Source organism: Octopus sinensis, linkage group LG24 (assembly GCF_006345805.1).
Source record: "Octopus sinensis linkage group LG24, ASM634580v1, whole genome shotgun sequence".
Classification (NCBI taxonomy): domain Eukaryota; kingdom Metazoa; phylum Mollusca; class Cephalopoda; order Octopoda; family Octopodidae; genus Octopus; species Octopus sinensis.
The window spans coordinates 21,359,214-21,381,430 of record NC_043020.1 but is presented as its reverse complement, the minus strand read 5'-3'; the positions used below and the strand labels follow the sequence as shown (position 1 = coordinate 21,381,430).

At 37.3% G+C, this 22,217-nt stretch overlaps 1 protein-coding gene across 1 annotated transcript in view; it reads left to right on the top strand.

Annotated features, from left to right (window-relative positions):
- LOC115223763 (trafficking protein particle complex subunit 9) overlaps positions 1 to 22,217 on the top strand; it is a 171,557-nt gene that overhangs the window by 51,784 nt on the left and 97,556 nt on the right. Inside the window, exons 5-8 of the mRNA XM_029794414.2 lie at positions 1,753 to 1,890; positions 12,410 to 12,537; positions 16,951 to 17,019; positions 21,293 to 21,364. Of these exons, the coding sequence (XP_029650274.1) occupies positions 1,753 to 1,890; positions 12,410 to 12,537; positions 16,951 to 17,019; positions 21,293 to 21,364 (407 nt within the window). The remainder of the gene's footprint in view (positions 1 to 1,752; positions 1,891 to 12,409; positions 12,538 to 16,950; positions 17,020 to 21,292; positions 21,365 to 22,217) is intronic.

The following is a 22,217-nucleotide window of genomic DNA, read 5'->3' as shown; positions in this document are numbered from 1 at the left end:
TGTATCAGAATGTGAGGAGATATATTTAGAGATAGCAAATGATGTTGAGAGCAACTGGAGGTGTCTGCCACAAGTTGGTGGATTTGGGGAAGATGGCTGTGGGTGAGTTTTACCAGAGGACAGAATTATGTTCATGTGCGTGTGAGGAGAAGGGCTGTTATCACTGTAAAGGATATGCCTGCATGTATGGAGGGTCATGACTTAGCTTGACTTGTCTTCTCAAGTACAACAAATTGCTAGATGTCATGGTCCCTTATCATCTCTTCTGTGAGGTTCAATATTTGAAGATCCTTTCTCATCACTGTGTTCCATATCTTCCTTGGTTTACCACTTCAATTTCTGCCGAGGTCAGCTTTGCCTTTCATCTTTCTGAGGTCAATCGAATTAAGTAAGTCAAATACTGGGGTTGATGTAATCAGCTTATCTCTCTCCCTCAAAATTGCTGGCCTCTTGTGTGTAAATTAGAGAACATTATTATTATTATTATTATTTCCATTTCACTTCTCAGAGCTCTTGATTTCACTTGCTCTGACTAATTCTGTAAGACAACCTACTGTCAAGGAATTCACAGGGTCTCTTTCCATGATGATTTACATTCAAATACCAATCTCAAAATCTTTGCTGTCCCCAATAGAGCAGTTTTCTGAGCACATTCCATCTTCATATCAATCTGGATTTCTCCAACAAATTTCTCAAATCTGGTTGTTAATATCCCCAGTGCCCCAACAATTACTGGGATGACAGATAGTTTCTTCATTGCCCACATTCACAATCTCATCTTTTAGTAGCTTGTACTTTTCAATCTTTTCTAGTTCTTTTGCCATCTACTCATACATCTCCAGGTATGGCAGTGTTTATGATCTTATTTTCCTTTTTCAATTATTATTATTATTAGTAAACTTTGTTACTTAAGTACACCTATGTTGAAAAAAATGGGCAAAGTCCTCTGAATAAATCCTACTATTATTTCTAGTACTTCTTTTATTAACTCCCAAGACACGAAGCATTTTATAACAGCTAAAACTGCACATTGGAAGTGGGTTTGGGGAGGGTTAAGAAAAAAACTCCTGTGTGGGACATTTCTAGTTGTCCATCCAGTTTAGCCAGAGTTAGAAAAATAGTTCTATCTCTTTTTATTCACATACATCAAATAACTTTACTTCAGCATCATCTCAGACATTTTGTCATTCCCAGTTCAACAGCAGCTTCCTGTTACCTACCACATCCTCTACTAGCATTTAGGCTTTCTTACTCTTACTCAGATATAGTTTTCCTCCATCACAGCAGGTTTTCTTTTTCACTGCTAAACATAGTTCTTTATCATAATAATATGTTTTACAATCCAATCATATCATCCAGAGCCTGATGATTCAATATGATTTTACACCTGTAGTTTTATGCATGTTTTACACATATTTGGAGAATATCTTCTCCAAGACAATCACTGCAGTGAATATCTTTCCATATTTGAGTATTAACAAGTGGGTTAAATATTAGCGCACATGGTTTTATTTTAATCTTTACAGCTTAGCATGCATTAATTGATCTATTTGCATGTGTGAAGATATTTGTCAACTTGTACATGTAAAATTAATATGTTGTTATTATTATATTCAGTATTGTATCATTGTATGATTCTGTAATCTATTAGTGACCTGAGGTAAACAACAATTTTTCACTGTATCTATGTATAAAAATAAAGCCGAATTGATTTTATAATTTAATTTAACTTATTCATTTTTTTTCTTGCAGCTTGCTATGAGGGTCTCTCCTCCTCATCTGTAATTCTCACTTATCCACAACAGACAGGTAGTCCAACATTACGAAGAAATTTATCATTTTGTGTTAAAAGATCAAAATCTAAGATGGATGAAATAAAAAGTCGAACAGGTATATTAATTCTTATTTAATAAACCAGTGTGTATATTCCATGATATATACACCATAAGAAAACATTCATATTACCTTTATATGTATAAATATATATATATATATATATATATATATATACCAATTTAGGACTGAACACGAAAAGTGGACAGTCAACATGCTAGATATAGACGTCAAATCGCCATTCTCCACAAAAAGTCTATGTTCTCAGATCAAACTCAACACAAAACCAAATCAATAAACAAGTGAAAAATATACGAAATAAATATTTACCCATGTACTAAATTTAGTTTCGGCTGTTATTTTCCGCAAGGAAAAGTGCAGCCATCATCAGCATGGTCCCATATAAAATGTAATTTGCTGCACTAAATGCCAACACGATACCGAAAATATTGCGTGCATGGAGTATGGCCTATTACATTTGAAATATATATTTCAAATGTCTTTATTTTGGCGCGATGAGACCCGAGAAAACCAGCCTGCAGCTAATAGTTAGCAGCAGTTAATTTATCGGTTAGAGAACAAATATTTATATAAAATTAAATTTAGGGTAAAAATTGATATTTATCAATTAGAACCAGTGGTCTAGCATATTAAAGAAAGAATCCGAAGATTAAAATATTTATATATACCAATTTAGGACTGAACACGAAGAGTGGACAGTCAACATGCTAGATATAGACGTCAAATCGCCATTCTCCACAAAAGTCTATGTTCTCAGATCAAACTCAACACAAAACCAAAGCAATAAACAAGTGAAAAATATACGAAATAAATATTTACCCATGTACTAAATTTAGTTTCGGCTGTTATTTTCCGCAAGGAAAAGTGCAGCCATCATCAGCATGGTCCCATATATAAAATATATATATATATATATATATATATACATATATATATATATATATGCACATATATATATCCATCATACAGTCTATCTTTCATCCTGAGCGAGAGGCCCTTAGTTGCCAGTAGAGGTAGAAGCTCCCTGAACTTTGCCCAGGCTATTCTTATTCTAGCCGCTACACCCTCAGAGCCACCACTTCCACTACAGACATGGTCATCTAGGTAGTGGAAGCTATTAACTACTTCCAGTTTTTCCCCCTGGCATGTGATGGAATCTGTTTTCTGTACATCTTCAGTGTTTATTGCCCCTGTGCATCTACCACACACAAAAACTATCTTCCTGGTTAACCTTCTTTTGATGCATGTGTGTGAACTGCCATGCTACACGGCAGTGAAATATGGGCCATGACTGCTGAGGATATGAGTAGGCTTGAAAGAAATGAAGCTAGTATGACACACAGGATGTGTAATGTCAGTGTGTATACATGACAGGGTGTAAGCGCCCTGAGAGAAAAGTTGGACATAAGAAGCTTCAAATGTGGTGTGCAAGAGAGACAACTGCACTGGTATGGTCATGTGTTACATATGGATGAGGACAACTGTGTGAGGAAGTACCACTCCCTAACTGTGGAAGGAACCTGTGGAAGAGGTAGACTCAGGAAAACATGGGATGAGATAGTGAAGCTTGACCTTCGAACATTCTCACTGCATTGTGCGAAAGTACATTTATATGCGTGTTGGCATCTTGAGAGTCTTTCAGAAATTCTTTTAATGTTCTTCTCATTGGTCCACAGAATAGACAGGGATTTCTCGGAGCAGAGTCAGCATCTCCTGGAAATGATACTGTATGATTTTGTATGCCTTATTATGGTCCAAGTTTCGTTATACTTAATTTTATCCTCCTCAGTCACCACACAAGGTTGGCCAAAGATGTTGAATGTCTCTTATTGATTCTCTTAAAACTGGTGACATGGTTGCAATAACAATTCTTGAATGGATCAGCCATCTACCCAATGTAAACATACGACCCTCCCCTTGTGTGCATAGTGCATTTATATATCATCATCAACTTGTGTGTGTGTGTATATGTATGGATATGTATGCATGTATTTGTATATATATGTGTGTGTGTGTATACATGCATGCATATATGTGTCCCCATGCAGGTGTATGTATGTGTGTGCATGTATATGCATATATATGCATGTGTGTATGTATATTTATATGTTTATATGTGAGGGAGAGTCGAAAATTATATGCACTCTTGTTTTTTCAATGTATTTACACAAAAGCAGGGGATAAACAAGTATGTCATTTTTCTATAGCCTCCTTCCTTTTCAATGCACTTGGGCCAGCAGTCCGATACCCCACCAAATCTACAGGAGACTTAAGGAGAAAAATGTCCCTGAAGAAAGACAACAAACGTCTCCAAGGAAAAAATTTACAAAAGATGTGCCCTCTTCAGAGGTTATGTGCAAGACAGCAGCTGAGCAAGAGTCTTTTTTGTACATGGTGCAAAAGATTGTGCAGCAGCTGACCTGGCTACACCAAGTGCAAGCAAGGAACTTTGCCCACCATTGTGCAAGACCACCACAGTCAACAGACATGGGATGGCCTCCCCTGCACAGTTGTCATGCCAATATTTTTGCTAAATATTGGGAGTCTGTTGCTTCATAATAAAAGCAACATTTCTTTCTTGTGAGACCTTGCTGCATGCAATCAAGCCCTATGCATAGCACTCATGGAAACTCACCTCAGCCCTGATATAGAGGATGTATGCCATACTGTGAACAGACAGAAAGAAAGGAGCCATGGTGGAGTTGCTGTATACATCCGTGACGACCTCACACCCCAGGTTTTACTGCCATATTCAAATTCAGTATGTGACACTCTAATTGTATACATAAGACAATGCAATATAGTCATATGCAATACATATTACCCACCGAATACTCAAAACCACATAGGCAAGTTTGAAGATTGCCTCACAAGAATTAAAGAAATCCTCATGAATCTGGAACGCCACATGACCATATTTTTTATGGGAGATTTCAACTTCCCTAACATCAAATGACCTGAAGGCCTTATGCTTTCAGGAATGACTTATTGCAAGCAAGCACAGGTGGAGTCCCTGCTGAACCTCACCGATGCCCTATTCATGGAGCAAGCTGTACTCAGATCAACTAGGGCGAATAACATTCTGGATCTCTGCTTCACGAACAATATGGACATCATTCATGATGTGAAAGTGACACTGACATTAGTCTCAGATCACAACATAATAGAGCTGTCTATGTTTGGGCCAAAAGTAACCAGAGACATACAGCCTAAAGGAAGCACCTGAAATCTCTCCAATCTGAACATCCACAAAGCAGGCTGGAAATCGATCCAAAAAGAGATCCTCAGACAAGACTGGCTGAAATGTCTCAACACACCAGACATTGACAGGAGACTAGAATATTTCATGTCTGTTGTGCAAGCCATATGCCATAAAAATGTCTCAGAGCACAAGGCCACAACAAATAGGCACAAGATTCCAAGGGAGAGGAAGATTCTCATGAGACGATGGTCAAAGGTTGCAAATTGACTGAATCAGCATTCCAAAAGTAGCAAAAGGTCCCGCCTAAAAAGAACACTATTGGAGATTGAAAAAAGCCTGCAACAATCATATGTGAGGGAGAAAGCAAACATAGAAGCCTGGGTTATAAAAAACATTAAGTCAAACTCAAAGGCCTTCTTTCATTATGCAAAAGAAACAGCCTCAATATGCTGCAAGATAGGACCCCTCCTCCAAAAGATGGCTCCCTCACAGATAGTCCAACCAGTTCAAAAGTGTCTTTACCACACTGTCTCACCTATAACCAGCAAGGCAGTTATGATGGAATACATCGGCATTAGTGAAGAAGATATACTACTAGCCAAAGATGAGGTGGATGCAAACTCAACTGCTGGTCCTGATGGTTTCGCAGCAATCCTCCTTAAATCGTGTAAGAGTACCCTGGCAAAACCCCTCCAAATTCTTTTCCAGAGCTTTCTTGAAAATGGCAGACTTCCAAGCAAGCTGAGGGATGGAATAATATGCCCAATCAATAAAGGGTCAAACAGAGCAGATGCCAAAAACTATAGGCCTATCTCTTTGGCTTCACACATCAGCAAAGTCATGGAACAGATAGTCAGAGGGAAACTAATCGCATTCATTGAAGAAAATAACTTGCTGAGTGATATGCAGCATGGCTTTTGACCAAGTAGGCGCTGCCTGACCCAGCTCTTACAACATTATAACTGTGTGTTGAGGCAGTTACTCAATGACTCAAATGTAGACAAAATATACCTTGATTTTGCAAAAGCTTTTGACAAAGTGGATCATGGTATGATATGCCACATACTGCGTGAAAGGTAGAAGTCAGGCAGTAGTGGCCAATGGAGCCACCTCTATGAAAACACAAATAGTGAGTGGTGTTCCACAGGGCACTGTCTTTGGACCACTTCTTTTTATAGTGGCCCTCTCAGATATGCCCTCAAGTGCCTGGATAGCCACCCCTGCAAGCTATGCAGACAATATGAAATTTAAGTATGCCTTTTAAATCTATAAGTAAAATGAAACATGGATTATGCAGTTCTCAATAGTAATTAGCTGAAGTACAAACTATTAATGTCAACAATATGTTTTATCCAATGTTCTCACTGTTAAAATTGTTAAAAACCAGGTAGTTCTTTGTCACTGAAATCACTTTCAATTGTCAGTACTTATTTGAAACATGTTGAACCTGAAAATGCATAAATTTGAGAGGAACCGGCCTGTGGGTGCTCCCATCATGTTAATAAGTACATTTAACAAAAATTCTATCAGCTGACATGAGTTAAAGAAATGTATTGAAACAAATCCGGAAATCAGTCACAGTTTAATTATCTAGAGCTTCTAAATATCTGATGTTTTGAGTGTGTCTTTTAATTGGTGTATAAATCCTGTTCCACAAGGTCTGAAACTTTTGGGGAGGGGACCAGTCGATTAGATTGATCCCAGTACACAACTGGTACTTAATTTATCAACGCCGAAAGGATGAAAAACAAAGCCATTGACTGTTGCTAAAATTTTGTGCTATGTTTGGGATTAAATGCATTATGAGATCATTAACAGTTGGTACCATCTCACCACAGGCTTTCTGCCCCCATCCGACTTTAGATGATGATAACTTTCAGAAAAATGGATATTTTTTAATGAAATTTTCTACGAATATGTGTTATATTATGTAGATTTCGAATATACAAAATTTTGGGGGAAAGTGTTTTAGGAGCAGGTGGGAGGATTTTTGGAAAATTCACCAGTGTCCTCTTCAATTCATCTTGTCTTCCAGGAAAATGGATATGTTTTAATGAAATTATCTACAAATATACCTCAGACTATGTAGATTCCAAGCATGTAGGATTTTTGGGGTAAACAATTGGAGGTTATTTTTGCAAACTGTTCCCCATTGGGCGTGTTTCGGAAGAAGTCATCCATATTTGTTTCAGTTTCTCCATTTTGTGCATCTATATATAATCCTTAATCCCAGTCGTAAAATTTAGGGAAAAAAAATCAAAATGTTAAGGAACGGGTGTAGATTGTTTTGCATATTCAGAATCTCTGTTGAAGACAAGGTCAGAATCTGTAGAAAAAAAAAAAGCACAAAGATGTGGCATGCTTATTCTCAGTGTCCTCACACACACATATATGCATATATAATTAAAAAAGTTCAAACGGAATTATTCCATTCAGTATCATGTTTATTATTTTGTGTTGTCAGAATCTACATGATATAACACATATTTGTAGAAAATTTCATTAAAAAGTATCCATTTTTCTGAAAGTTATCTTCATCCAAAGTGGTGGTAAGCGGATGCAGAAATCTGTAGTTATGTCTTGTTAACAACTGATCAATTAAATGAAATCTCCGTATGTATTCGTGTGTTACTTATACATTCGAAAACTGCTGCACCAATCCTAATGAAATTTGGAACACAAAATCCAAGCCTAGGGAGAAGGGTAATGCTGTGTGTTTCATACAATTTCATGGACTAAAATTACTGAACGGATCCTTATGATATTTGGAACTTAGATTCAATGCATAAGGGCGAGTATAATGCAATATGTTTGGTTTGAATTTCAGATGGCTTAAAGGGGGCAGAACCCCCATGAAAATTCATAAATTTTCGATGTTGATGAAATTTCAACCATGGGTAATTGATACACACGAAGTATTCTCAAAGTTTCCACTTCTCATGAGGATTCTAAGACACCCTAATGGAGGCCTTAACTCCAAAATTTTAGTTATTTCTTTTATGATCCAAAACTAGGTCAAAAGTACTTTACGAAATTTGGAAATTATATTCTATGCATAAGGGTCATAACCCCCATGACAATTCATATATTTTTGCTGTTGATGAAATTTTAACCATAGATATTAGACACAAATGAAGTAATATTTATAAAATTTCATCTTCTTAGAAGTTAGAAAGACCCCCTTCATGGGGTCTTAACACCCACAATTTAGTCAGTTTATCTAAGCAAAGACAAATACAGTTGTACTCTTGCAAGCTGTAGCATAAAAAGCTATAGAGCTTTTATTTGTAATTCAATGGTACAACAGTGTAAGAATTTGCTTTGACATACACTTAGATTGTGATTTCTGCAATGTGCTGCATAAATTGTCAAGTAAATGAGAGGCATCTTTGCCTCCACTGATTTAGTTGCAAGGTGTTGAGTAAAGTTATTTGGTTGCAGACCTCTTTTCAGTCTTTTTATTATCACTGGGTCACACATAGTCCCCAGATGGTAACATTGATTTCAAGGCCTTCCCAGATGAGTGACTGTTTATTCAAAGACATTTATAGATTGTAAATATATTCTATCCAGTTACATATCAATATAGTGGTCATTTGCAAACTCCAGAGGTGACACTTTCATTTCTCCTTAGCCCTCACGTCACACAGTTGTTAATGTTTATTTGAGTTGGGTCACACCCTTCCAGTTGTTATAGATCCGTAATGCATCTTATGGCTATGCCTGTCACCTGTATGGTGAGGAATCCTACATTGGGAGTGGTAACGACTAGGGTACGGTAGCTGACTGCTTATTGTGATCATTCATCTTTTGGTTTCCTGTAGCTTTGCTCTCTTTTACAAACCCAGTGAACATTCATATATTTCCTATTTCAAAGAAATTCAAACATTAGATATAAGACCCAAGTTAAAAAGATTTTCAATAATTTAACTTCTGTTTGACATTAAGGCACCCACCCCAATAGAGGCCTTAATTCCCACATTTGAGAGCTCCATGACCTCCATTTTTCAGGAGCAAAATCCTTTTAACAGGTTCTATAAGACTGGAATTTTAGAATCTGTGCATAAAAATCAGTAGTAGGGGATACATGTGTCATGATTACAATTTTTTTAGCATGTGTACAGAGGGAAAGAATCCTCATCTGAAATTTTGATGAAATTCAAATCATAGATATTCCAGTTAAAAAGGCGGCGAGCTGGCAGAAATGTTAGCACGCTGGGCGAAATGCTTTGTAGTATTTTGCCCGCCGTTGCATTCTGAGTTCAAATTCCGCGAAGGTCAACTTTGCCTTTTATCCTTATAAGGTGGCGAGCTGGCAGAAACGTTAACACGCCAGGCGAAATGCTTTGCGGTATTTCGTCTGCCGTTACGTTGTGAGTTCAAATTCCGTCGATGTCGATAAATTAAGTACCAGTTACGCACTGGGGTCAGTATAATCGACTTAATCCGTTTGTCTGTCCTTGTTTGTCCTCTCTGTGTTTAGCCCCTTGTGGGTAGTAAAGAAATAGGTATTCCAGTTCATTACAGAAAATATAACAGAAAAGTTTAATTCTTCAATTGCATGTAACACGGCCAATGCTGGGTATCTCTGCTAGTGTGTATATATATATATATATATATCATCATCATCATCATCATCGTTTAACGTCCGTTTTCCGTGCTAGCACGGGTTGGACGGTTCGACCGGGATCTGGGGAGCCAGGGGCTGCCCCAGGCTCCAGTCTGATCTGGCAGTGTTTCTACAGCTGGATGCCCTTCCTAACGCCAACCACTCCGCGAGTGTAGTGGGTGCTTTTTACATGCCACCTGCACAGGTACCAGAGGGGTCTGGCATCGGCCATGATCGGTTGGTGCTTTTTATGTGCTACCAGCACAGAAGCCAGTCAAGGCGGTGCTGGCATCAGTCACGTTCGGATGGTGCTTTTTATGTGCCACCGGCACAGAAGCCAGTGGCGGCTGCACTGGCAACGGCCACGTTCGGATGGTGCTTTTTATGTGTCACCGGCTCAGGTATCACAACTACTGTTTCCATTGATATTTGGTTCGATGTTCATGTACATGCACTTGACTCAACAGGTCTCCTCAAGCACAGCGAGATGTTCCGGGATCCCACGATCGGTTGGTGCTTTTTATGTGCCACCGGCTCATATATATTTATATATATATGTGTGTGCTAATATCAAACAGTGAAAATAAGTGCTCAGTGCTCAACAATATATTGGTAGATAACTATTCTCTCAATAATTATCACATCTATCACATGGAATATTGTTACTTGTATCTATTTGGGATGAGAATACACATAAGATAGTAAATAAATATACAGGCACAGTTATTGTTGTGTGGTAAGTAGCCTGCTTCCCAGCCACATAGTTCTAGGTTCAAATCCACTCTATGACACCTTAGAAAATGTTTTCTAGTATACCAGTGTTTCCCAACCATTTTTTCTGCTGCCCTACTTTTTAATAACAATCTGGTGCTCATCAACATTTTTTTTAAATATAGAAACAATTTTTAATTCATTTACCTGGTTGATGGATACCTTGACTCATCTAATGAGAACCTTGTGCCTGGTGCATACAGCACAGATCCTTGATTTGAGGAGACAATTTTGTTAACTTCAGCTGTAAATCACCATGTTTTGTAACTTCAAACCAGTTTCTCTTGGCTCCCAGCAAATTGTCAACTGCACTGAATTCACATTTGACCAAATAAGAAGAAGGAAAAAGAATCAGTATTTCTCTTGCTGATGTAGAGATGTTGGGCTATTTTCTTTCAACCTCATCACATAACTGCATATTTGTACCTTCCAATTTAAACAAAGTCTTCACTGATTCATCATGTTTCAATTCTGTTAACTCTTCTTGGTATTGAAATGCAGCATCAGAAACATCAATCAGCAGTGGTTGAGTTAACCATGAGGGAAAATTCCTTGCCTTCAAATCACAAAATCTGTTGTTGAAGTCCTTTATCAAGATATTCAAATGGTCGTAATTATGGTGGCAGCATCAGTCGTTATTTCACATCTACTCAATCAGTACAACTGACTGAAATTTATTTGGGAAACGTTTTTTTGGCATATTTCGAGGGTGGTAATGAATCTAAATGTTTTTGCTTTTGCATCAACAAACATCATGTTTGTACCTTGGAGTTGTTTATTCAAGTTTCCAAGTTTCCTGTTAAATAACTGACAAATGCTTTTCCATCCATTGCTGACAGCATTTTCATTTCATATTTATCACTGAGAAACAGTTTCTTGACAACCAAGTTTTCTTGGTATATGATGCAATGGAAAATCAACGTTTGGATTTTCATCCTTCATCATTTTTAAGCATCCTGTTTTCTTGCCCATCATAGCAGGTGCACTGTCTGCTGCACATGATAGTAAGTTTTCTTTTGGTATTTTGTTTGCATCCAAATAAAGTTTAAGTTTGCTGTGGATAACCTTTGCAGTTGTAGTCGTTTCCAATGAATTGCAAAACATCTCTCCCTGAAAAGTTTCATGCTCAATATATCTCACATAAATCAGTAAAAGCCTCACTATCCCAAAATGTGGATTCATCTATTTGTAATGAGAATTTTTGTAATTTTAATGTCTCAACATCTTGCTCCATTTCATCACATCTGTTGGAGATGTTATGACTGAGTGGCATGGCCCTGACATCTCTGTCATCTTTTTGTTGTACAGTTTTTAAGAATATTGAGGTAGCTGGTTTAATCAATTGCTTTCCAATAGTGTAATTCTTTCCATGTTTTGCTATAAGCAGGGAGAATTTGTAGTTTCCAGGGTTAATGCAAGGGAAACAGCAATTAAGATTTTCTTGTTAGTTGCCTCCTATGATCTGTATATTTATTTATCTCCAAACCCTGTACAGTGTTGTGTAGCTTCATGTATTCTCACCCTAGGTGGAGACAAGTACCAATGTTCCATGTGACAGGTTTGATAATTGTTGAGAGATTTCTCTCAGCATGAAACCAAAGGTAGCTTTGTTAAACCACAAATAAAAAAAAATGCATGTGTGTGCATATAGAAGGCAAAACTTCTGCATAACTTACATGTACAAAATTTTACTCACAAGTCAGTGGTTATCCCAAAAAGTGCCATGTGATGGGATGAAACCTAGAACCACATGGTTGCTAAGTGAGTTTCTCACTCACACAGGCATAGCCATACCTATTACTACCAGTATTGTTGACTTTGTATGTCCTGGTGACCCATAATAAACACGTTTATTAAAACATGGCAAAACAAAATGGTTAATATTTCTGTGTTAATTAGAAGTTATAATTTGAGGAATATAATAAGTTGACTGTATTGTGGGAACTAACTAAAATTGATGTTGTTATTTTTAGGTGTACCTCTGCACATCAAGCGAAGCATAAGTAATGGTTATGATGGAATAGGAACACAGCCGAAATCTTGTTTAGACCCAGATGACATTATAGAGAAATATAAAGAAGCTATTATGCAATACAGCAAAGTAAGAAATATTATCTTTCTGCAATAACTTTCAGGAAGAGGAAGAAATTAATTTTTTTTAAATATATTTTTTAGTATTTTTTCTTTTCATTTTTTTTAAAGATATTTTTTTCAAATACTTAAAGATTTGTGTGGGTATTCCAGGAGAGGTTGACTTAATTTACATGTATCTAATATATCTTTTATAATTAAACATATGCACACACACATGCACTCAATATATCCCCTCTAATTGTATCCACATATGTATATATGTGTGTGTATATCTAAAGTAGACGTGCTGTTTATATCTATCTATTGATGTCTATATTTGATCTATCCTCACTGGTTATGTGCATGTATGGTTATTTATGTTTTGAGGTGTGTGGAAACATCTCTTTTCAGGTCTACTCTGACCCAGAGTAGTAGCACCTATCAAGGTTCCAGCTATGGGTAAAGTAACATATGTGATGACTATTTATCTGAGGGTGAAGACGCAGAAATACCCTTGTCACTTCATCTTTCTAGGAGAGGGATATTGATGTAAAACCTGTGTTTTCATATGATTACTGGTCATCTCTCTTCAGCCTGTCATGAGGAACTAATCACAGAGACTCATAGAGTGGTACTTGTGTTGTACAAGCATTTAATTTGTTGGTATACATGTCTCTTTACAGTGACTGTGTTTGTCACTCTATCTATTGAAAGTCTTGTTGCATTTTAAACATGATCATTAAAGGGTACTTTTTCAATACTTGCAGTAAAATAAGCATTAATTTCACATTCTACTGTTTTCTGTTTCTTTGCAGATTACTGTATACTATAGTGGTTAAATTTGTATTCATCTTGTATTCAAATGGGTTTAGATCAGACACATGTCAGATACTGCATGCTATATGATCTTAAAAGAGGCTCTTCAGTAATGGATGTGTCAAGAAATATTTGTTCTGCTTATGGAAATAAGCTTTATGTGTTTGAACATGCCAACAGTAGTTTGTTCTCTCACAGATTCTCTTCAATCTTGACAACAAGCTTCTGAAACTGTAGCTGAGATAAGTCAAAAGCAAATTCCATGAGAATTAGCAAAACAGTTCAAGTCACTTTGATCATAACATTTGGTTAGTGGGTTCATCCTCGTCTGATTGCTTCCCAGCTTAAAGTGTTGTCCTCTGCTCTTCATTGAAGAGTAGACTTGTTACCAAACCTTTTCTAGGGAGAATCATCACAAGTCATAAAAAGTGTGTTCTCTTCAATAATATCCAATGAAATTGACTGGTTAGCACTCAATGAAAAAGGAGAATCCATCCCCGAACCAGGACTACACCCACAAAAAGTAAGGCTCTGTGTCTAAGAAACATTAAACTAAAATGAAACAGTTAATGTGGAGAAAATATATTGCCATCATTTGGAAACATTGTACATAAATTTTCGGAAAAAGCATCTGTCATTGATCAGTTGTAAAGGGTGTTGCTCTTACTAGATATTTCATAGCATGTATTGCCCAAATCTCTCAGGAAAAGACTATGGCATTAGATTTGGAAGTTTTGCCTCCTCCTCCATACTCTCCTGATCTGACTGCAATATTTTCAGATAATTACAACATTACTGAGAAGGAAAACAAATTTATTAATTGTGAAGATATTAAAAATTATATTGAGTGTTTCTTTGCTTTAAAAACCTGAAAAATTTTGTACCCAAGGATCAACAATTTGCTAAATAGATGGGATTATGAAAGGAAGTGTTATTGTGGTTCATCATCATCATTTAACATCCATTGTCCATGCTGGCATAGGTTGGATGGTTTGACTAGGGCTGGCAAGCTGTACCAGACTTCAGTCTGTTTTGGTATCGTTTCTATGGCTGGATACTCTTCCTAACACCAACCACTCCAAGAGTGTAATGGGTGCTTTTACATGCCACTGGCACAGGTGCCATTTGCATTACACCAGTATCTGCCACAACTGCAGTTTTACTTGGTTTGATGGGTCTTCTTCTCGAGCATGGCATAATGCCAAATGGACTCGGTCATTGCATCTGTGAGGCCCAATGCTCGAAGCTCGGCTTAATGCCAAATGGTCTTGGTCCTTGCCTCCATGAGTCCCAATGCTCAGAAAATGTTTTTACATGCCACCGGCATGAGTGCCATTTATATGACACCGGTATCTGCCATGACTGCGATTTTACTTTGCTTGATGGGTTTTCTTCTTAAGCACAACATAATGCCAAGGGTCTTGGTCATTGCCTCTGTGAGGCCCAACATTCGAAAGTTCAACCATTTTGCCTCCATGAGGCTCAATGCTTGAAAGGTGCTTTTAACATGTCACCTGCACAGATGCCGGTTACATGACACCAGCATCAGCCATGACTGTGATTTCACTCAGCTTGATGGGTCTTCTCAAATACAGCATATTGCCAAAGATCTTGATCACTAGTCATTGCTTCTATGAGGCCCAAAGTTCGGAGATCATGCTTCACCACCTCATCCCATGTCTTCCTGGGTCTACCTCTGTCCTCGTCCACATGCATCACATGACCATACCAGCACATTTGTCTCTCTTGCACACTACATCTGATATGCACACTGACATTGCACATCTAACAAAGCATACTGGCTTAATTTCTTTCAAGCCTATGCATGTCCTCAGCTGTCACAGCCTATGTTTCACTGCCATGTAACATAACTGTTCAAACACAGGCATCATACAATCTGCCTTACATTCCGAGAGAGAGAGGCCCTTTGTTGCCAACAAAGGTAGGAGCTCTCTAAACTTTGCCTAGCTTAATCTCATTCTGATAGCTACACTCTTGGAGCAGTCACCTCTGCTACTAACTTGATCACCTAAGTAATGGAAGCTATCTATTATTTCTAGCTTCCCCCATGACAGTCTATTTTCTGTACATTTTTGGTGTTTATTGTACCTGTGCATCTACCACACACAAAAGCTATTTTCCTTATTAAACTTCTTCTGATATTACTGCACCTTTTGTGTGCCCAAAGCTTACCCTAGGTGCATCTTACAGAGTTACTACCTACGCCTTTTCTACAGATTGAGCAGGGCCATCTCCTGAAGGGATTTGTGATTTGTCTGCCTTCCTACTTACTAAGACTTTGGTTTTTGCTAGGTTAACTCTAAGCCCTTCAATTCTAGACCTTGCTTCCATACCTGGAACATTTCTAGTTCTGGTAGTGATTCAGCTATAAGAACAAGATCATCAGTCTAGAGGAGCTCTCAGGGGTGGCCTGTCTTAAATTCCTCTGTTATTGCCTGAAGAACTATGATGAACAAGAGGGGTCTTAGGATGATCTTTGGTGAACCCCTACTTGTACCCTGAATTCTTCACTGTGCTCATTGCCAATCCTCACCTTACTGATAGCATCTCTGTACATGGTTTGTACAGCTCTCACCAGCCACTTGTCTATCCCTAGTTTCCACATTGACCACCAGATAAGGATTGGGAAACCCTGTCAAAAGCTTTCTCCAAGTCAACACAAGCCAAGTACAGAGGTTTATCTTTGGCTATGTATTTCTCCTGCAGCTGTCTTACCAGAAATATAGCATCAGTGGTGCTTCTCCATGGCACAAAACCAAACTGCGTCTCATCTAGACTAATTCTCCCACCTAATTAGTTGGGCTACGACTCTCTGTAACTTTCATCACCTGATCCAACAATTTGATACCTCTATAATTATTTCTATCCAAGGCATCAGCTTTACCTTTGTAGGAGTTGATTATGGTGCTGCTACACAAGACATTGGGTATGACTACTTCATGAATCACCTGGTTGACTATACAAGTGACTAGAGCATAACTTATACCGCCAGATATTTTAAGCATCTCAGCAGTGATTCCTGAAGGGCCGGGGTCTTTCCCTGTCTTCATGTCCTTAATTGCTTTATCTACCAAGGTATTGTCAATTTGGGTAGCTGGTCCCTCAATTGGTTCAACATTTGGCAGATTCTCCTCCTTCCATTCATTCTCTACATTCAGCAGTCTTTCATAATGGCATTTCCAAGACTCTATTTTTGCAGAATCACTAAATGCAAGTGCACCATCATCCATGCAGATGCATTTCTCTCCTATGACATTGAAATTTTTCTCACACACTGTCTTCAGTTCTTTGGTCCTCACGTTGCTGAAGATAGGCAAACTTCGTCTTTTCTGCTTCTCCCTTGGCTAGATATACCTGTCCCCTAACTTCCCCTCTGGCTATCTGATACAGTTCCCTGCTACCTTCACTCTTCCAGGTCTTCCAAGCCTATTTCTTTGCTCTTATGGCAACATTCCACCACCACGTTACCCTAGGTCTGGTTGGGACCTTGCACCAACCACAAATTAAATATATAAATTAAGACCAAACAAGTATTTGTTTCTTTCCCATCTTGAAATATGGCAGGAGTTTCTTTCCAACCTAATATATGTTATATTTATTTCAGAGCAAAGCTGCAGCTGTGATAGAAATGGAGGCCAGTATAAAAGCTTGCCGGGTATTAATACTACAACGGGTAAGTTATCTGTAAAGAGAAATGTTATCATATGTAAAAATAGCTGTTTCATTTTTACATCAGAAAAATAATATTGTTATTGTCCTCATCAACAAAGTTGTTAGAGCAGTCTGATCAATAAGTATCTGGACTGGTGCTATAAAAACAAAAGTACAACATATACCAATTTGGCATTTAATCTCCTTCAAAGTAGGAAGTCACACACTTAATCCAGTGCTGTTTCCATTAATGGAAGCATTCCTGGAACTCATTTTCTGGTATAATCAACAACTGCCTCATCACATTCACTTTGATTTCCTTGACGTCCTGAAATCTTCTTCCTTACAAGTGGTATTTGGTTTTTGGAAAGAGAAAAAAGTCGCAAGGGATCTGGGGAATGCTTTACCTAGTCAAAAACTGCTGCACAAACTGCGCTGGATAGGTAGATGTGTTGTCATGGTGCAATTGCCACTCACCAGACGCATGCAATTGTGGCCTTTTCCAACGAATAGCATCCCACAAATGCCACAAAACGTCACGGTAGTACTACTTGTTTACTGTGTAACCAGGTGGAGTATACTCATGATGAACAATCCCCTTGTAGTTGAAGAAAATGGTCAACAATGTCTTCACATTTCTTCAACTCATTCGTGCTTTCTTCGGTGTTGGAGAGGTTGGAGTCTTCCACTGTGAAGACTGAGCCTTTGTTTCGGGGTCATAGCTATAGACCCACGATTCATCACCCATCATGACTGTTTTCAAAAAGTTTTCATTGTTCTCGACACAGTCAAGGAGATCTTGTGTGGCTAAAATCTGAGTGTCTTTTTAGCCTGCTGAAAGCAGTTTTGGTATAAACTTGGCAGACCCGCATCTCATACCCCAATCTTTAGTGATAATGGACAGAACTGAACCGTAACTAATCTGCACATTCTCTGATACCTCATGGTTGGTGAGTCAACGATTTTCCCTCGCAGCTGCATGCACATCTTTGATGTTTTTCTCAGTTCTGCTGGTTGCAGATCTCCCAGAACATTCATCACTATCGACACTTTTTCAGCCATCGTGGAAATGTCTGAACAACTCATACACTTGTGTGTGGCTCATATACTCCTCTCCATACACATTTTGCAACTTTGCATTGGCCTCTGGGCATGTATCACCAAGCTTTTGGCAAAATTTGATACAGATTCTTTGCTCAACTTTCTCTGTTATGGTCAATGCAACAATCACACATTCCTTCTAAGCACTTCTGTAGACAGTGGAAGTGAGCTAGAATGTTAAATCTTAGTGCACATGCACAGCAAAGTTCATGGTCAGTCTGTGTCAAGTGGCTTCACTCTGCATGCTTTAGCTTTGTTACTATGGCAACAGTCCGGATACTTATTGATCAGACCACGTATGTTGCAATATTTCTTCTAGCACTCTGCTCTAAGTGTTCAAATCTCCTTAAAACTTTCATAGTTAATAAAATGAAGTACTATATTGATTTCATCAATTAACCCTTCTCCACAAAATTTTTGACCTTGTGCCTAATTAGAAGTTTGTGTTCAAGGCAGTGTGTATGCTAGTAGTAGTAGTAAAAATAACAAGGATAAATATTTCTATGTCAAGGTATGAGGTAAAATTTGTTATAGTTGGTCAAATCCTATATATTCTTTATTACATTTACTTTGACTTTGGACAAAAGAAAGCTAACAACAGACCTCAATGGGATTTGAACTCAGAATGTAAAAGGATGTATCTAAATGTTTTGTGGTATTTAGTTACATTGTTTAGCATTCCTAGTTCAAATTGCCTTTCATACTTCGTATATAAAAAAAAAAAGTCAGTGAAGTATGGAGGTTGATGCAATCAAGTTTCTGATGTTGTGTTTATGTTTCATAATCTTTGTCATCATCATGTGTCCATTTTTCCATATTTGTAATTAGATTTGACAGGTCATCTCCAGGACTCAAGGTCCTGCTTTCTAAGAATCAATCTTCCTATGCGTTCTTTGATTTTCCTCATTTGCAGATTCCTTTCAATTCGATTGCTTGGCACGTCTTCACTCATCAGTTATCCTTGTTATGTATCTTGTATTTATCAGCTTAGCATTTTTGTACCAGATTACATTTGATTTCTCTTATATTCAGTATTTCTCTCTGCTCATTTGTACTCTCCCATTCATGCACATTAACATTGTATATTCAGTGGTGCATGCTTACCTCATTTCTTTCCAGCTTTTGCATTTTCCTCTGTATTCATGATTTGGTACCATGCAACATTGCACTTCATAAACAAGCATCACATAATCTGTCTTTCAATCAGAAAAACAATTTCTTTCTTTCTAGCATTGACTGCCCCCCCCCCTACTTTTATTCTGGCGACTTTGCTTTAAGAACATACTCTTTCGTTAGTTACCATGGTAGCTAGAAATCTTCTCCAAGGGCTGCATTGAGCTCCACTGCTTTGGTATGATTTTTACAGCTGGACTGAGTGCTGTTTTCATGCCACCAGCTCTGTTGAGGTCATCATGCAGGTTGCAGAATTATTAGCCCTGTGGCAGGTGGGGGTTGGGTTAATGCTAGGGGATGAGTTTTCTCAGTTCATGCATCTACTCACATCTAGTATAGGAAAATAAAAGGGTGGGAGAGAGAGAAAATGAGTAGAAAGAGCTGCAAAAGAATCTGAAATAAAAAAGAAAGGATGTTACACAGAATAATGAAAACATAACAATGGTGTTGCCATTGTATACAAAGCAGCTGGGAAAAGTTTTATCAAAATTGATTCACAGAAAACTGAGAAATCCTAAAGTTCACTCCTAAGCTATTAGCGTGGTTCTGGGTGTAGTGTTCATGATACAAATTTTAAACCTGAGGTTCATCATATGGTCCTGATAACTGCTTTTATAACTGTATCAAGTTTTTTAATGTTCCTCTCTCATTCTTTGCATTCAAAAATACTATGTTCCCCTACCAAATATAATACTACTTAAACCAACATACTTTTAGTTTACTTCAAGCTACAACAGTGTGCAGCACCTTGAATAAAGCTGCATAGACTCTTAACTGGATGAATGGACTATGTGCAAATGAAAACCACATTGCGAAATATCCATACTACAGAAACAAATATCAGACAGATTTAAATTAAAAATTGACTGTAATGATAAAAATTCACTGAATTGTCTTGGATGTACACTCTGTAAACTGTTTATAATTCAATGAAGCAAACCCAGGATTTAGCTATCAGATTAAATACATTAGGATTGTTTTACCTGAAATAGTCCTAGGTTGTGCCTCACTATTCAATATGGTTAGCTAAATATTTTGTTTAGATAAAAATTTCTTGATAAAATGTAATTCCAAATGCCTTCTAGTAAATTGGGTCATCTCTTGAGCATTTGTAGAAGGGAAAGATCTTGAATCTGCTGTCTCCATGAGTTTCCAGATGCTTATTCAGTGGAATCTTTTGTAATTTTTTTTGTCTGATGTGTTGTCTGGGGATTCTTGCACGTTGGCAAAGGGAATTGTTGGTTTTGCCAATATCATTTTCCTTGCAATTGGAGAAGGTCATGTAATATATAAGATTCTGTGTCTTGCAGTTCATATCTGCATTTACTTTGAAGGAGAATCCACTTTTAAATATTTGAAATTGCTGTTGTTACATGTTCAACATCTATTATCTTCACAGTCCTTCACAAGATTTTTTGTTTTGTATTAGGTTTTCATCAACCAGATTTTTCATTTTGGGGCTTTGTAAGAATATTGGTAGGTTTTTTTTATAGTGTGGAAAATGTTGGTCATTCCTGAATTATGTGTATTGATAAATGGAATAGTATTTTCTTTAATTATTTTCTTAGATGTACTCAGTTGTATGATGTCCAGTTTCATCACCCTTATAATTCATAATTTATTAATTTTAAGGGGTAATTCTGTTTTTTAAGAAGCTTTTGAATTCATTGAGTTGAATTTGATGTATTTTTTGTTCAACTATTATTGCACAGGTATATCTTGCCATACTATATGGAATGTTCCTTTTGATGTGTGAAGGATAGCAAGAGAAGTTCAAATACTGGTGTGTGTGTGTATTTTCACTCACAAGGTATTGTTCAGTCTATGATCGAAGACACTTGCACAGGAAAACAACATACTACATAGTGAAATCAAACCTGGAACCATGTAGCTGTGAAATGAACTTCTAAACTATACTCTCACATGGTAGATCAGTATTGTACTGTATTGCACTGTACTGTACTTCCCATGAGGCCTCCCTAAATGTCTCCTTCATCTATTATTTACTTCCTTCTTTTCAGAAATACCTTCAGGCCTCAGACTTCCTCCAGAATGTGATGTACATTAATGTTCAAAGCACTAATGAAGATAAGGTGAGTCTAAGTCATTATCTATCACAAGCCACTCTATATCAGCAGATGATTAATCATTATAGGTCAATTATTAATTAGCTACTATATGTTTAACTGAACTGAAAGTCAGCATGATCAAGCATATCTATTGTCAGTGATATTTCAGCTGTGACTGACTGTCTTGATGTTTTTTACTGTACCAGAGTCTATATTGTTCAAAGCATTTTCATTTCAGTATGTGATTTTAGGCAGTTTTACTTGTTCTTTCTTGAAGGTCAAACAACCACATAGGGGTTCCTTGTTGGTGTCTCAAGGGGTAATTAGCCACTGACAATATGTTGGTGGGTTATAAGGTACTATGTCAAGGTAAATAACTATTTGTCAGTTGTAAATTAGATACTATATGTCAATGGTTAATAAGGTGTTGTGTTTCAAAATAATTAATTACTAGCTGGACCCATGAAAAATTCATGGAAAACATAAAAAATGTAAGCATATGTAAGCAGTGTACAGGTGCCATGAGAAATGTTTGTATATTATGACCGTCTGTCTTTACATTCTGAGTTCAAATTCTGCCGAGATCAACTTTGCCTTTCGGGGTCGATAAATTAAGTATCAATTGTGTACTGGGATCGATCTAATCAACTGACCTACTCCCCACAAAAAATTCAGGCCTTAAAAAGTATATTGTGACAGTTACAGAATATAGAAAGTAATGTAACACCAATGACTATATAATTCAACCAAAATATCTGTTACATAAACGTAAATGGAATTACTATTTAACCTTAAAATACATCGTACATATTCAAAGAACCTTAATGTACAAATTGAAATGCAAAAGAATGAAATAAATGGATTTATGAATGAAAGT